Genomic DNA, 14756 nt, shown 5'->3' on the forward strand with positions numbered 1-14756 from the left:
TGCGTGGGTTCCCTCCGGGTACTCCGGCTTCCTCCCACTTCCAAAGACATGCACCTGGGGATAGGTTGATTGGCAACACTAAATGGTCCCTAGTGTGTGAATGTGAGTGTGAATGTTGTGTGTCTATCAATCAATCAATCAATGTTTATTTATATAGCCCCAAATCACAAATGTCTCAAAGGACTGCACAAATCATTACGACTACAACATCCTCGGAAGAACCCACAAAAGGGCAAGGAAAACTCACACCCAGTGGGCAGGGAGAATTCACATCCAGTGGGACGCCAGTGACAATGCTGACTATGAGAAACCTTGGAGAGGACCTCAGATGTGAGCAACCCCCCCCCTCTAGGGGACCGAAAGCAATGGATGTCGAGCGGGTCTAACATGATACTGTGAAAGTTCAATCCATAGTGGCTCCAAGACAGCAGTGAGAGTCCCGTCCACAGGAAACCATCTCAAGCGGATCAGCAGCGTAGAGATGTCCCCAACCGATACAGGCGAGCGGTCCATCCTGGGTCCCGACGAGCGGTCCATCCTGGGTCTCGACTCTGGACAGTCAGTACTTCATCCATGGTCATCGGACCGGACCCCCTCCACAAGGGAGGGGGGGACATAGGAGAAAGAAAAGAAGCGGCAGATCAACTGGTCTAAAAAGGAGGTCTATTTAAAGGCTAGAGTATACAGATGAGTTTTAAGATGAGACTTAAATGCTTCTACTGAGGTAGCATCTCGAACTGTTACCGGGAGGGCATTCCAGAGTACTGGAGCCCGAACGGAAAACGCTCTATAGCCCGCAGACTTTTTTTGAGCTCTAGGAATCACTAATAAGCCGGAGTCTTTTGAACGCAGATTTCTTGCCGGGACATATGGTACAATACAATCGGCAAGATAGGCTGGAGCTAGACCGTGTAGTATTTTATACGTAAGTAGTAAAACCTTAAAGTCACATCTTAAGTGCACAGGAAGCCAGTGCAGGTGAGCCAGTAGAGGTATATATGTATGTATATATGTATATAAAGGTATATACAGTACAGGCGTAATATGATCAAACTTTCTTGTTCTTGTCAAAAGTCTAGCAGCCGCATTTTGTACCAACTGTAATCTTTTAATGCTAGACATGGGGAGACCCGAAAATAATACGTTACAGTAATCGAGACGAGACGTAACAAACGCATGGATAACGCATGTCTATCTGTGCATGTCTATCTGTGTTGGCCCTGCGATGAGGTGGCGACTTCTCCAGGGTGTACCCCGCCTTCGGCCCGATTGTAGCTGAGATAGGCGCCAGCGCCCCCCCGCGATCCCAAAAGGGAACAAGCGGTAGAAAATGGTTGGATGGATAATGAAGGCACCATATGACTAAAGGTGGCATAGTTCGGTTGGTAGAGTGGCCGTGCCAGCAACTTGAGGGTTGCCGGTTCGATTCCCGCTTCCGCCATCCTTGTCACTGCCGTTGTGTCCTTGGGCAAGACACTTGACCCACCTGCTCCCAGTGCCACCCACACTGGTTTAAATGTAAGTTAGATATTGGGTTTCACTGTGTAAAGCGCTTTGAGTCACTTGAGAAAAGCGCTATATAAATATAATTCACTTCACTTCACTAAGTGTCTATATTAGCTATAATAGCTAGGCTGACCATAATGTGAAACCCACAAAAGAGGACACACACACACACACACATGTATATATATATATATATATATATATATATATATATATATATATATATATATATATATATATATATATATATATATATATATATATATATATATATATAGGGTGGAATACCATCTCCGGGTTGGGGAGGAGACCCTGCCCCAAGTGGAGGAGTTCAAGTACCTAGGAGTCTTATTCACGAGTGGGGGAAGAGTGGATCGTGAGATCGACAGGCGGATCGGTGCGGCGTCTTCAGTAATGCGGACGTTGTATCGATCCGTTGTGGTGAAGAAGGAGCTGAGCCGGAAGGCAAAGCTCTCAATTTACCGGTCGATCTACGTTCCCATCCTCACCTATGGTCATGAGATTTGGGTCATGACCGAAAGGATAAGATCACGGGTACAAGCGGCCCAAATGAGTTTGGGTCTCTCCCTTAGAGATAGCGTGAGAAGCTCTGTCATCCGGGAGGAACTCAAAGTAAAGCCGCTGCTCCTCCACATCGAGAGGAACCAGATGAGGTGGTTCGGGCATCTGGTCAGGATGCCACCCGAACGCCTCCCGAGGGAGGTGTTTAGGGCACGTCCAACCGGTAGGAGGCCACGGGGAAGACCCAGGACACGTTGGGAAGACTATGTCTCCCGGCTGGCCTGGGAACGCCTCGGGATCCTCCGGGAAGAGCTAGACGAAGTGGCTGGGGAGAGGGAAGTCTGGGCTTCCCTGCTTAGGCTGCTGCCCCCGCGACCCGACCTCGGATAAGCGGAAGAGGATGGATGGATGGATGGATGTGGTTTATATACTGTATTTGTGAAGCTGGGTGGGTTTTGTGGAGCACTGTGCGGAACCAAAGGCACCAGCGTGTGTGGAACCCATCAGTGGGTTAAGTCCAGATCGAGGGAAGGCAGGCATTGACGGCATGCTCAGAGGAAGTCAGATAAACAGTTCTACTTGTGTCCTACTGTGGCGGGGGTTTAGTGCCTTGTGGCCGTCGTCCAGCACTAGTGATGGCACCAACTGTTACTGGCAGCCACAATAATGTGTGTGTGGGGGGGGGGGGGGAGGTTGTGTACTAATTTGAAGTGATTCCCGGTCTGCTGGTGCTTTGTTGGACTGCAATCATCAACCTAATAATGAGGAATTTTCACGTTATCAATTTTGGCAGAAATATACCCAGCGTACAGACACCTGGAAGTTAAATGTAAGGGTTTATGTAGGCAAGGCAACTTTATTCGTGTAGCACTTTTCATACACAAAGCAGACTCAAAGTAATTCACAGACAACAAAGTAAAATGAAAGAAAATCAATCAATCAATCAATGTTTACTTATATAGCCCTAAATCACTAGTGTCTCAAAGGGCTGCACAAACCACCACGACATCCTCGGTAGGCCCACATAAGGGCAAGGAAAACTCACACCCATTGGGACGTCGGTGACAATGATGACTATGAGAACCTTGGAGAGGAGGAAAGCAATGGATGTCGAGCGGGTCTAACATGATACTGTGAAAGTTCAATGTACTATTATTTAATATATATTATTGTTTTAGTTGCTTAAGAGATATTCCTAGCTCTGAATTTGCTCGTTGCTATTTTTATGTTGTTGTGCATTATTTGTTGTCATAATCAGGTTACTCAGTACTTGAGTAGTTTTTTCACAACATACTTTTTACTTTTTCGCAAGTAAATATTTGGGTGACTACTCCTTACTTTTACTTACTTTTATTATCTTCCACCCAACTCTCTCCTTTGAGTCACACATTAAAAGCGTTACTAAAACGGCCTTCTTTCATCTCCGTAATATCGCTAAAATTCGCTCCATTTTGTCCACTAAAGACACCGAGATCATTATCCATGCGTTTGTTACGTCTCGCCTCGATTACTGTAACGTATTATTTTGGGGTCTCCCCATGTCTAGCATTAAAAGATTACAGTTGGTACAAAATGCGGCTGCTAGACTTTTGACAAGAACAAGAAAGTTTGATCATATTACGCCTGTACTGTATATACCTTTATATACATATATACATACATATATACCTGTACTGTATATACCTTTATATACATATATACATACATATATACCTATACTGTATATACCTTTATATACATATATACATACATATATACCTGTACTGTATATACCTTTATATACATATATACATACATATATACCTGTACTGTATATACCTTTATATACATATATACATACATATATACCTGTACTGGCTCACCTGCACTGGCTTCCTGTGCACTTAAGATGTGACTTTAAGGTTTTACTACTTACGTATAAAATACTACACGGTCTAGCTCCAGCCTATCTTGCCGATTGTATTGTACCATATGTCCCGGCAAGAAATCTGCCTTCAAAGGACTCCGGCTTATTAGGGATTCCTAGAGCCCAAAAAAAGTCTGCGGGCTATAGAGCGTTTTCCGTTCGGGCTCCAGTACTCTGGAATGCCCTCCCGGTAACAGTTTGAGATGCTACCTCAGTAGAAGCATTTAAGTCTCACCTTAAAACTCATTTGTATACTCTAGCCTTTAAATAGACCTCCTTTTTAGACCAGTTGATCTGCAGCTTCTTTTCTTTCTCCTATGTCCCCCCCTCCCTTGTGGACCATGGATGAAGTACTGGCTGTCCAGAGTCGAGACCCAGGATGGACCACTCGTCGGGACCCAGGATGGACCGCTCGCCTGTATCGGTTGGGGACATCTCTACGCTGCTGATCCGCCTCCGCTTGAGATGGTTTCCTGTGGACGGGACTCTCGCTGCTGTCTTGGATCCGCTTGAACTGAACTCTCGCGTCTGTGTTGGAGCCACTATGGATTGAACTTTCACAGTATCATGTTAGATCCGCTCGACATCCATTGCTTTCGGTCCCCTAGAGGGGGGGGGTTGCCCACATCTGAGGTCCTCTCCAAGGTTTCTCATAGTCAGCATTGTCACTGGCGTCCCACTGGATGTGAATTCTCCCTGCCCACTGGGTGTGAGTTTTCCTTGCCCTTTTGTGGGTTCTTCCGAGGATGTTGTAGTCGTAATGATTTGTGCAGTCCTTTGAGACATTTGTGATTTGGGGCTATATAAATAAACATTGATTGATTGATTGATTGACTTGAGTAATAAATCTCTAAAGTAACAGTACTCTTACTTGAGTACAATTTCTGGCTACTCTACCCACCTCTGTTCACTGCACACCGTAGGACAGTGGTTCCCAACCTTTTTTCAGTGATGTACCCCCTGGGAACATGTTTTTAATTCAAGTACCCCCTAATCAGAGCAAAGCATTTTTGCTTGAAAAAAAGAGATGAAGAAGTGAAATACAGCACTATGTCATCACTATGTCCCAAGTGGAGGAGTTCAAGTACCTAGGAGTCTTGTTCACGAGTGAGGGAAGAGTGGATCGTGAGATCGACAGGCGGATTGGTGCGGCGTCTTCAGTAATGCGGACGTTGTACCGATCCGTTGTGGTGAAGAAGGAGCTGAGCCGGAAGGCAAAGCTCTCAATTTACCGGTCCATCTACGTTCCCATCCTCACCTATGGTCACGAGCTTTGGGTCATGACCGAAAGGATAAGATCACGGGTACAAGCGGCCCAAAGGAGTTTGGGTCTCTCCCTTAGAGATAGGGTGAGAAGCTCTGTCATCCGGGAGGAACTCAAAGTAAAGCCGCTGCTCCTCCACATCGAGAGGAGCCAGATGAGGTGGTTCGGGCATCTGGTCAGGATGCCACCCGAACGCCTCCCGAGGGAGGTGTTTAGGGCACGTCCAACCGGTAGGAGGCCACGGGGAAGACCCAGGACACGTTGGGAAGACTATGTCTCCCGACTGGCCTGGGAACGCCCCGGGATCCCCCGGGAAGAGCTAGACGAAGTGGCTGGGGAGAGGGAAGTCTGGGTTTCCCTGCTTAGGCTGTTGCCCCCGCGATCCGACCTCGGATAAGCAGAAGATGATGGATATATATATATATATATATATATATATATATATATACACATACATACACATAATCACATACATACACACATGTATGTTTGCTTTTTATGGTGGAGGTGTGGACCAGGAAAAAACATTTGTGTGTGTGTGTGTGTGTGTGTGTGTGTGTGTGTGTGTGTGTGTGTGAGACCCCCATTAGTCTCATGTACACCCGCTCTATGTCCAGTTAATAGCTCCTTAAAGGACACTGTCACTTCCGCCACTCCTGATCTTTTATAACCTGTGGTCAGGCAAGGTTCCCCGCTCCCTCACCATTGGTCGCGCTAAGTAGTGGGCGTGGCCTGGTTTGATGCATCGCGCTCACACACACCATCTCCTACGCTCGCTCGCTTCCTCTTTGACTCCCTCCCCCTCTCGCTCTACCTTTTACTCCGCCAGAGTGCCGACTGCAGCAGGACCAGCCGCCTCGCCGCCTCAACAAGAGACGTGTGTGTTTTTTCCAGTAGGATCTTCCCAGGGTTTCCTGGTTGCATTGCAGAGAGTGCAGGTGTGTGTGTGTGTGTGTGTGTGTCCATGCTTGGGAGTTTACTGCAGGAACATCATCACTGCGGAGAGAGACACCAACCAGCAGCTCATCTCCCCTCCCCCCACCCCTCCCCTCCTCTCCTGTAGCATCCATATGTTCATACACTCATTATTCCTCTGCATTTCCCCGGGATTCAATCAAGTTTCCACCCCCAATCTAGGTTGACGTCTGGGCGCTGTCAGGACCCTGCCGCAAGCTTTTGGAGCCATCCCAGCCCAGCCCTTCATCCTGGTCTGCTGTAGGATGACTGCGCCCCTGTGCTGACGAGGTGTCTGCAAGTAGCAGTGATGGGCGTTCTGCTGGCCGGCGTCCCCACAACCCCCTCAGACACCGCTCCGCCAGCGCCACCGCCGCACCGCCCCCCCAGGACGGGCGCTCCCCTCAGCCCCGCCGATGGGCGAAGACACTGACACGACCCCCACGCTTAACCACCCCGGCTTCCTCCCCGACCACAACTATGTGACTGAAGGTAAGTGATGTCATGTGCGTTTTGTGCAGGGCTGTCAGAACTTTTTGACTTGGGGACCAAATTTGGGGCGGAAGTTGACTGCCCGTAAAGTAACAATGTGTATGTATACAGGGCGGCATAGCTCGGTTGGTAGAGCGGCCGTGCCAGCAACTTGAGGGTTGCAGGTTCGATTCCCGCCTCCGCCATCCTAGTCACTGCCGTTGTGTCCTTGGGCAAGACACTTTACCCACCTGCTCCCAGTGCCAACCACACTGGTTTAAATGTAACTTAAATATTGGGTTTCACTATGTAAAGCGCTTTGATTCACTAGAGAAAAGCGCTATATAAATATAATTCACTTCACTATACAGTGTGTGTGTGGATATATATATATATATACATATATATATATATATATATATATATATATATATATATATATATGTGTATATATATATATATATATATATATATATGTGTGTATATACACACGTATATATGTGTATATATTTACATATATATATGTTTGTTTATATATATATACACACACGTGCATACATATGTATGTGTATAATATATTTATGTACATCTGTCTTTATGTGTGTATCTATGTACAGCATGTATGTATATGTGTGTGTGTGTATATATGTATGTATATATATATATCAATCAATCAATGTTTACTTATATAGCCCTAAATCACTAGTGTCTCAAAGGGCTGCACAAACCACTACGACATCCTCGGTAGGCCCACATAAGGGCAAGGAAAACTCACACCCAGTGGGACGTCGGTGACAATGATGACTATGAGAACCTTAGAGAGGAGGAAAGCAATGGATGTCGAGCGGGTCTAGCATGATACTGTGAAAGTTCAATCCATAATGGATCCAACACAGCAGCGAGAGTCCCGCTCACAGCGGAGCCAGCAGGAAACCATCCCAAGCGGAGGCGGATCAGCAGCGCAGAGATGTCCCCAGCCGATACACAGGCAAGCAGTACATGGCCACCGGATCGGACCGGATCGGACCCCCTCCACAAGGGAGAGTGGGACATAGGAGAAAAAGAAAAGACACGGCAGATCAACTGGTCTAAAAAGGGAGTCTATTTAAAGGCTAGAGTATACAAATGAGTTTTAAGGTGAGACTTAAATGCTTCTACTGAGGTAGCATCTCGAACTTTTACCGGGAGGGCATTCCAGAGTACTGGAGCCCGAAATGAAAACGCTCTATAGCCCGCAGACTTTTTTTGGGCTCTAGGAATCACTAATAAGCCGGAGTCCTTTGAAGGCAGATTTCTTGCCGGGACATATGGTACAATACAATCGGCAAGATAGGATGGAGCTAGACCGTGTAGTATTTTATACGTAAGTAGTAAAACCTTAAAGTCACATCTTAAGTGCACAGGAAGCCAGTGCAGGTGAGCCAGTATAGGTATATATGTATGTATATATGTATATAAAGGTATATACAGTACAGGTATATATGTATGTATATATGTATATAAAGGTATATACAGTATAGGTATATATGTATGTATATATGTATATAAAGGTATATACAGTATAGGTATATATGTATGTATATATGTATATAAAGGTATATACAGTACAGGTATATATGTATGTATATATGTATATAAAGGTATATACAGTACAGGCGTAATGTGATCAAACTTTCTTGTTCTTGTCAAAAGTCTAGCAGCCCCATTTTGTACCAACTGTAATCTTTTAATGATATGTATATATATATACATATGTGTGTGTGTGTATATATGTGTATAATATACAGTATTTATTTATATCTGTCTTTATATATGTGTATATATGTACAGTATGTATGTATATGTATATATATATACATATTTGTGTGTGTATTTATGTGTTAATATATGTGTATTTTAATGTGTATGTATGTTTATGTATGTATGTGTATACATGTGTGTTTACATATGTATGTATGTATGTATGAATTGATATAAACATAATGGATGTATAATTGGTAAGTAATATAATTGGATATTAAAAGTATGTGGGAGTTTTGCAATCAGTCAGAAATATCAAGCAGCGAGGATGTAGAGGAATTGTTTTGCATTCTTCCCGTCATGCATTGGAGGGGATTTAAACAAGTGTGATTTTGAATGATGTGTTGTGCTTTGACATTTTTTTTCTAAAATGCCCACACAGGTCAGTGAGCACAGTGTTGACACTTTGTGTTAGTTTGTTTGCGCAGTGAGTGGGAAAGGTTGTATGGATTGAGTTATATACTGTAAATAAAAAGGCTGAGTGTATATTTCACTTGAAAGTGCAATAATATCCACAAGATCTTAGTAAAGGTGCAGAGATTATACTGGCAGGTGTTTGTAATTAAATTGACAGCACCCTGTGGGTTGGGTTATTTATTATTATTTATAAGTTGAACAGGTCGGTGGGCCACAGTTTGGGCAGCCCTGTAGTAATGTAATACTTACATAGTGTGTGTGAGAGGGTCAGGACTGCCCCCTGATCTTCGTGTAAATCCGCCTTGACTGGTGAAGTGCTGACAAAGCAGCAAAAGCCGTACAAGCCCAATTTACAAAATGGACTTCCAGCCAGGGGCGTCGCCAGACATATTTTGAGTAAGCATGTGTGAGTTGAGTGCTTCTCAAATGGTTTTATCTTCGGGAAGAAAAACATTTTTCCATATCATCAAGTCGTGAGCCAAATTTTTAAATCATTCAAGTTTATTTCACAGAAAAATAGCACTGTAGACTTGTCTTGTTCATCGGTGCGACTTTGACTAAAATAATCTTGTTTTGAATGGGACCGGACCCCTTCCCTTGTGGAGGGGGTCCGGTCCGATGACCATGGATGAAGTACTGGCTGTCCAGAGTCGAGACCCAGGATGGACCGCTCGTCGGGACCCAGGATGGACCGCTCGCCTGTATCGGTTGGGGACATCTCTACGCTGCTGATCCGCTTGAGATGGTTTCCTGTGGACGGGACTCTCGCTGCTGTCTTGGAGCCACTATGGATTGAACTTTCACAGTATCATGTTAGACCCGCTCGACATCCATTGCTTTCGGTCCCCTAGAGGGGGGGGGGTTGCCCACATCTGAGGTCCTCTCCAAGGTTTCTCATAGTCAGCATTGTCACTGGCGTCCCACTGGATGTGAATTCTCCCTGCCCACTGGGTGTGAGTTTTCCTTGCCCTTTTGTGGGTTCTTCCGAGGATGTTGTAGTCGTAATGATTTGTGCAGTCCTTTGAGACATTTGTGATTTGGGGCTATATAAATAAACATTGATTGATTGATTGATTGATCTCAACGCTGCTGATCCGCCTCCGCTTGGGATGGTTTCCTGTGGACGGGACTCTCGCTGCTGTCTTGGATCCGCTTTGAACTGAACTCTCGCGGCTGTGTTGGAGCCACTATGGATTGAACTTTCACAGTATCATGTTAGACCCGCTCGACATCCATTGCTTTCGGTCCCCTAGAGGGGGGGGGGGGGTTGCCCACATCTGAGGTCCTCTCCAAGGTTTCTCATAGTCAGCATTGTCACTGGCGTCCCACTGGATGTGAATTCTCCCTGCCCACTGGGTGTGAGTTTTCCTTGCCCTTTTGTGGGTTCTTCCGAGGATGTTGTAGTCGTAATGATTTGTGCAGTCCTTTGAGACATTTGTGATTTGGGGCTATATAAATAAACATTGATTGATTGATTGATTGATCTCAACGCTGCTGATCCGCCTCCGCTTGGGATGGTTTCCTGTGGACGGGACTCTCGCTGCTGTCTTGGATCCGCTTTGAACTGAACTCTCGCGGCCGTGTTGGAGCCACTATGGATTGAACTTTCACAGTATCATGTTAGACCCGCTCGACATCCATTGCTTTCGGTCCCCTAGTGGGGGGGGTTGCCCACATCTGAGGTCCTCTCCAAGGTTTCTCATAGTCAGCATTGTCACTGGCGTCCCACTGGATGTGAATTCTCCCTGCCCACTGGGTGTGAGTTTTCCTTGCCCTTTTGTGGGTTCTTCCGAGGATGTTGTAGTCGTAATGATTTGTGCAGTCCTTTGAGACATTTGTGATTTGGGGCTATATAAATAAACATTGATTGATTGATTGATTGATCTCAACGCTGCTGATCCGCCTCCGCTTGGGATGGTTTCCTGTGGACGGGACTCTCGCTGCTGTCTTGGATCCGCTTTGAACTGAACTCTCGCGGCTGTGTTGGAGCCACTATGGATTGAACTTTCACAGTATCATGTTAGACCCGCTCGACATCCATTGCTTTCGGTCCCCTAGAGGGGGGGGGGGTTGCCCACATCTGAGGTCCTCTCCAAGGTTTCTCATAGTCAGCATTGTCACTGGCGTCCCACTGGATGTGAATTCTCCCTGCCCACTGGGTGTGAGTTTTCCTTGCCCTTTTGTGGGTTCTTCCGAGGATGTTGTAGTCGTAATGATTTGTGCAGTCCTTTGAGACATTTGTGATTTGGGGCTATATAAATAAACATTGATTGATTGATTGATGGTTTTGTCACCAGAAAAATGGCTACAGCTAAAGCATCTGGTTTTGTTTCCAGAAAAAATAGTAACATTTCTGTATTTGTTTTCAGAAAGATGGCTGAAAATATCGGGTTTTGTTGCCTCATTTAGATTTAAAAAAATATATATTTCCATGTCTGTCCTGAGTCCTCCTCCAACTTGTTAGTCGGTTTGCCTTTTGCTAAAATACTCACTAATAGTCACTAGAAAAATGGCTAAAAATATCTGGTTTTGTTGCCACAATTGGATTTTTTTCTCCTGAAACTTTTTTTTTTTCATGCACACATGTGACTGAAAATGACACACAATCCACTTTTATGTCGCGACCCAGCAGTTGGGAACCACTGGTCAACTGTATAACAGTTACTGTAATATTTCCATGTCTGTCCAGAGTGATTGACCACTTTGCAAAAATGAAAAAGAGACATTACAGTTTACTTCTCAGAAAATGATTCCCTGAACAGACACACAACAGTTGTTCATTTATTCTACTACTGTGGCTTTATTGTTTTGTGTATATTTTACAGTTTTGTGTATCTGAAATAGGATTAGCCACATTGCCATAAATGGAAATTAAATAATATAAAAGAACCCAGAGATGTAGGGGTGCTTTATTTTTTTGTTTTACTTTTGTAGATGTTAAATTTGCAGATGATTACTGCAATAAATATTTCAAAAAGATTCATTGCTCTTCCTTTTTGCTTTTACCAGTAGCAGTTTAGAAGTCTGGAGTAAAAAAAGTGCACAAGTAGGTCAAATGCATGAGTTAATTTCAGGTGGTTCATCAACGATCCATACAACATCATCTGATATGATTTCATAGTTTTAAGCACTATTTATGTATTTTTTATGATAAATAAGTGCTAAAAATGTTTTTGCTTGCGCGCTTTGCACGCTCACATGAATTATTTGTGCCCCAGGTGTGCCCCAGGTGTGCCCCAGTACAGTATTAGGTCTAGTGACGCCCCTGGTTCCAGCATGGATCTCTTATGTTTGGGCGAGGCAAAGGTCAGAGAGTTTGTGTGTTTTTTTTAAATTCCCAAACACAGGTGCATCGTCTCCTCCCAAACGGTCAAATTGAATAGGTAGCATATCAGATTTAAAGACGGGGGCCAGCTGCACACGCACCAGATTATTTAGTTTGCTGCTCCCCCACACACGTTCAAAGGACTCCGGCTTGTTAGTGATTCCCAAAGCCCAAAAAAAGTCTGCGGGCTATAGAGCGTTTTCCGTTCGGGCTCCAGTACTCTGGAATGCCCTCCCGGTAACAGTTCGAGATGTCACCTCAGTAGAAGCATTTAAGTCTCACCTTAAAACTCATTTGTATACTGTAGCCTTTAAATAGACTCCCTTTTTAGACCAGTTGATCTGCTGTTTCTTTTCTTTTTCTTCTATGTCCCACTCTCCCCTGTGGAGGGGGTCCAGTCCGATCCGGTGGCCATGTACTGCTTGCCTGTGTATCGGCTGGGGACATCTCTGCGCTGCTGATCCGCCTCCGCTTGGGATGGTTTCCTGCTGGCTCCGCTGTGAACGGGACTCTCGCTGCTGTGTTGGATCCGCTTTGGACTGGACTCTCGCGACTGTGTTGGATCCATTATGGATTGAACTTTCACAGTATCATGTTAGACCCGCTCGACATCCATTGCTTTCCTCCTCTCCAAGGTTCTCATAGTCATCATTGTCACAGACGTCCCACTGGGTGTGAGTTTTCCTTGCCCTTATGTGGGCTCTACAGAGGATGTCGTGGTGGTTTGTGCAGCCCTTTGAGACACTAGTGATTTAGGGCTATATAAGTAAACATTGATTGATTGATTGATTGACCTTCCACTCATGTCAATTATCCCGCTTATCCAATCTTTCCTTTCTGTCTGTGTCACCTGAACTGAGGTTTTCAACCTCCGCTGGTGCTGTGAAACCGTCACTTCTCGGAGAGACTACAGCCTGCTGACATTTGTGCAGGCGCACGGTGTTTATCGGAGCCTTTTCCTGCTCTTTGTAATTAATACCCGCCTTTGTCGGCCAAGACACAGAGCTGCAGGAAGTCATCGCTAACATCCGTCACCTGCTGCAACCCTGCGTTATTGCCATAGCAACAGACCGTGATAAAAACATGCTGCTCTTCATGCTTGGCCAGTATGACTGACGGGACGTGGCCGCCCACCAATAATGGCAGGATTAATTATTCCCCGCCCCTCGGACAGGCACTATTCAGCTTGAATTACTGATGAGCGTTCAGCATGGCAAGCACACATGAACACACACACACACATTCTTGTATTTCTCACCTTCTTGAGACCTGAGAAAAATGCCTACCTCTTTCAGACCACCCTTTCTTGATGTATAAAGATTTGTATTTACAACATCAATAATATATAAAAACGATGCAAATACATCAATTATTTGTTTGTAATTGTCAGGTTTAAACATCGATTAAACAAGACAAGAAGCAAGGAAATAAACAAAGACAGAATTCAATTTGGCTCAATTTGAGGAGAAACGTGTCGACCTGTAACCTCTTACGCGCTAACGGAAAAAAGGTTCACGTCTTTTATTTGGATATTCCCAGACCGCATGTCCACAGCTGCTTCCAAAGGGACGGGGTCATAAACAGCTGACAGAAAAGGTCGTAAAACAGTTCAAAAAGGGGTCGTCTGGAACTCTGGCAGATCCTGCCTTCTCTCCGCTTTGTAGTTCTTGGGTTCAAACAATATCTTTCTGTTGATTACAATACATGAAAGAAACAGAAACACCTTCATGTTGCTTCCCCCCCCCTACACAGCAGAGTTTTAGAAGCCTTCTTGGTAGCTTCAAAGACAGCTTTTGGTCTTCTTGCTGGGAACTCATTTCAACACAAAGTTTTTGTGATAACTTAGAAACAATTGGCCCTGCGATGAGGTGGCGACTTGTCCAGGGTGTACCCTGCCTTCCGCCCGATTGTAGCTGAGATAGGCGCCGGCGCCCTCCGCGACCCCGAAAGGGAATAAGGGGTAGAAAATGGATGGATGGATAGAAATAATTATTTTAGCAGTAATTGTTTTTTTAATCTTCATTATTTAGACTTAGACTTATACTTCCTTTTTATTGTCATTTAAATTTGAACTTCACAGTACAGATAAGAACGAAATTATGTTGCATTAGTTCATGTAAATGCAGGATAAAAAAAGAGTAAGGTGCAGATATAAATAAATAGATTACTGTACAGATAAATATATTGCACTTTTGCATGTGCATCCACGTTTATGGATGTATGTTATATTGTCTTTATATTCCAGCCAGTTAATTCATTTTTGTGGGGGAATTGAGGGTTTTATTATAGTAAGATTAGATTTACTTCAAGTTATTATAGTATGTCTCTATATACATATATTTTAAATACATTTTGGCCGCATTTCAATTTCTTACACACACTTGTAATTGTGTGAATGCACCAAAATTAATCTATTTATTCTTCAACTTGAAATTCTTCTTCTTCTCCAGATTTTGGCACACTCTATCTTCTGCATTTTTTCGCCTGATTCAAACCGTTCCACCTCCAACACATCCAACTCATCCTGGACATTCAAACTAGCATTTTTCCACATCCAACAAAATTCCAGGACTTCCCTCCCGTTTTATGGT

The 14756-nt window shown here is 44.4% G+C and overlaps 1 protein-coding gene across 2 annotated transcripts in view; it reads left to right on the forward strand.

Annotated features, from left to right (window-relative positions):
• Nucleotides 1-5988: 5988 nt before the first annotated feature.
• Nucleotides 5989-14756, forward strand: part of LOC133552551 (serine/threonine-protein phosphatase 2A 55 kDa regulatory subunit B gamma isoform) — an 82350-nt gene continuing 73582 nt past the window's right edge. For both annotated transcript variants that reach the window (XM_061899791.1, XM_061899792.1), the window contains exons 1-2: nucleotides 5989-6136; nucleotides 6336-6644. Coding sequence is in view for 1 of the 2 variants with exons in the window: in XM_061899792.1 (XP_061755776.1) it covers nucleotides 6569-6644 (76 nt within the window). In the remaining variant the exon portion in view is untranslated. The remainder of the gene's footprint in view (nucleotides 6137-6335; nucleotides 6645-14756) is intronic.

The sequence above is a fragment of the Nerophis ophidion genome, linkage group LG05, assembly GCF_033978795.1.
Source record: "Nerophis ophidion isolate RoL-2023_Sa linkage group LG05, RoL_Noph_v1.0, whole genome shotgun sequence".
Classification (NCBI taxonomy): Eukaryota; Metazoa; Chordata; class Actinopteri; order Syngnathiformes; family Syngnathidae; genus Nerophis; species Nerophis ophidion.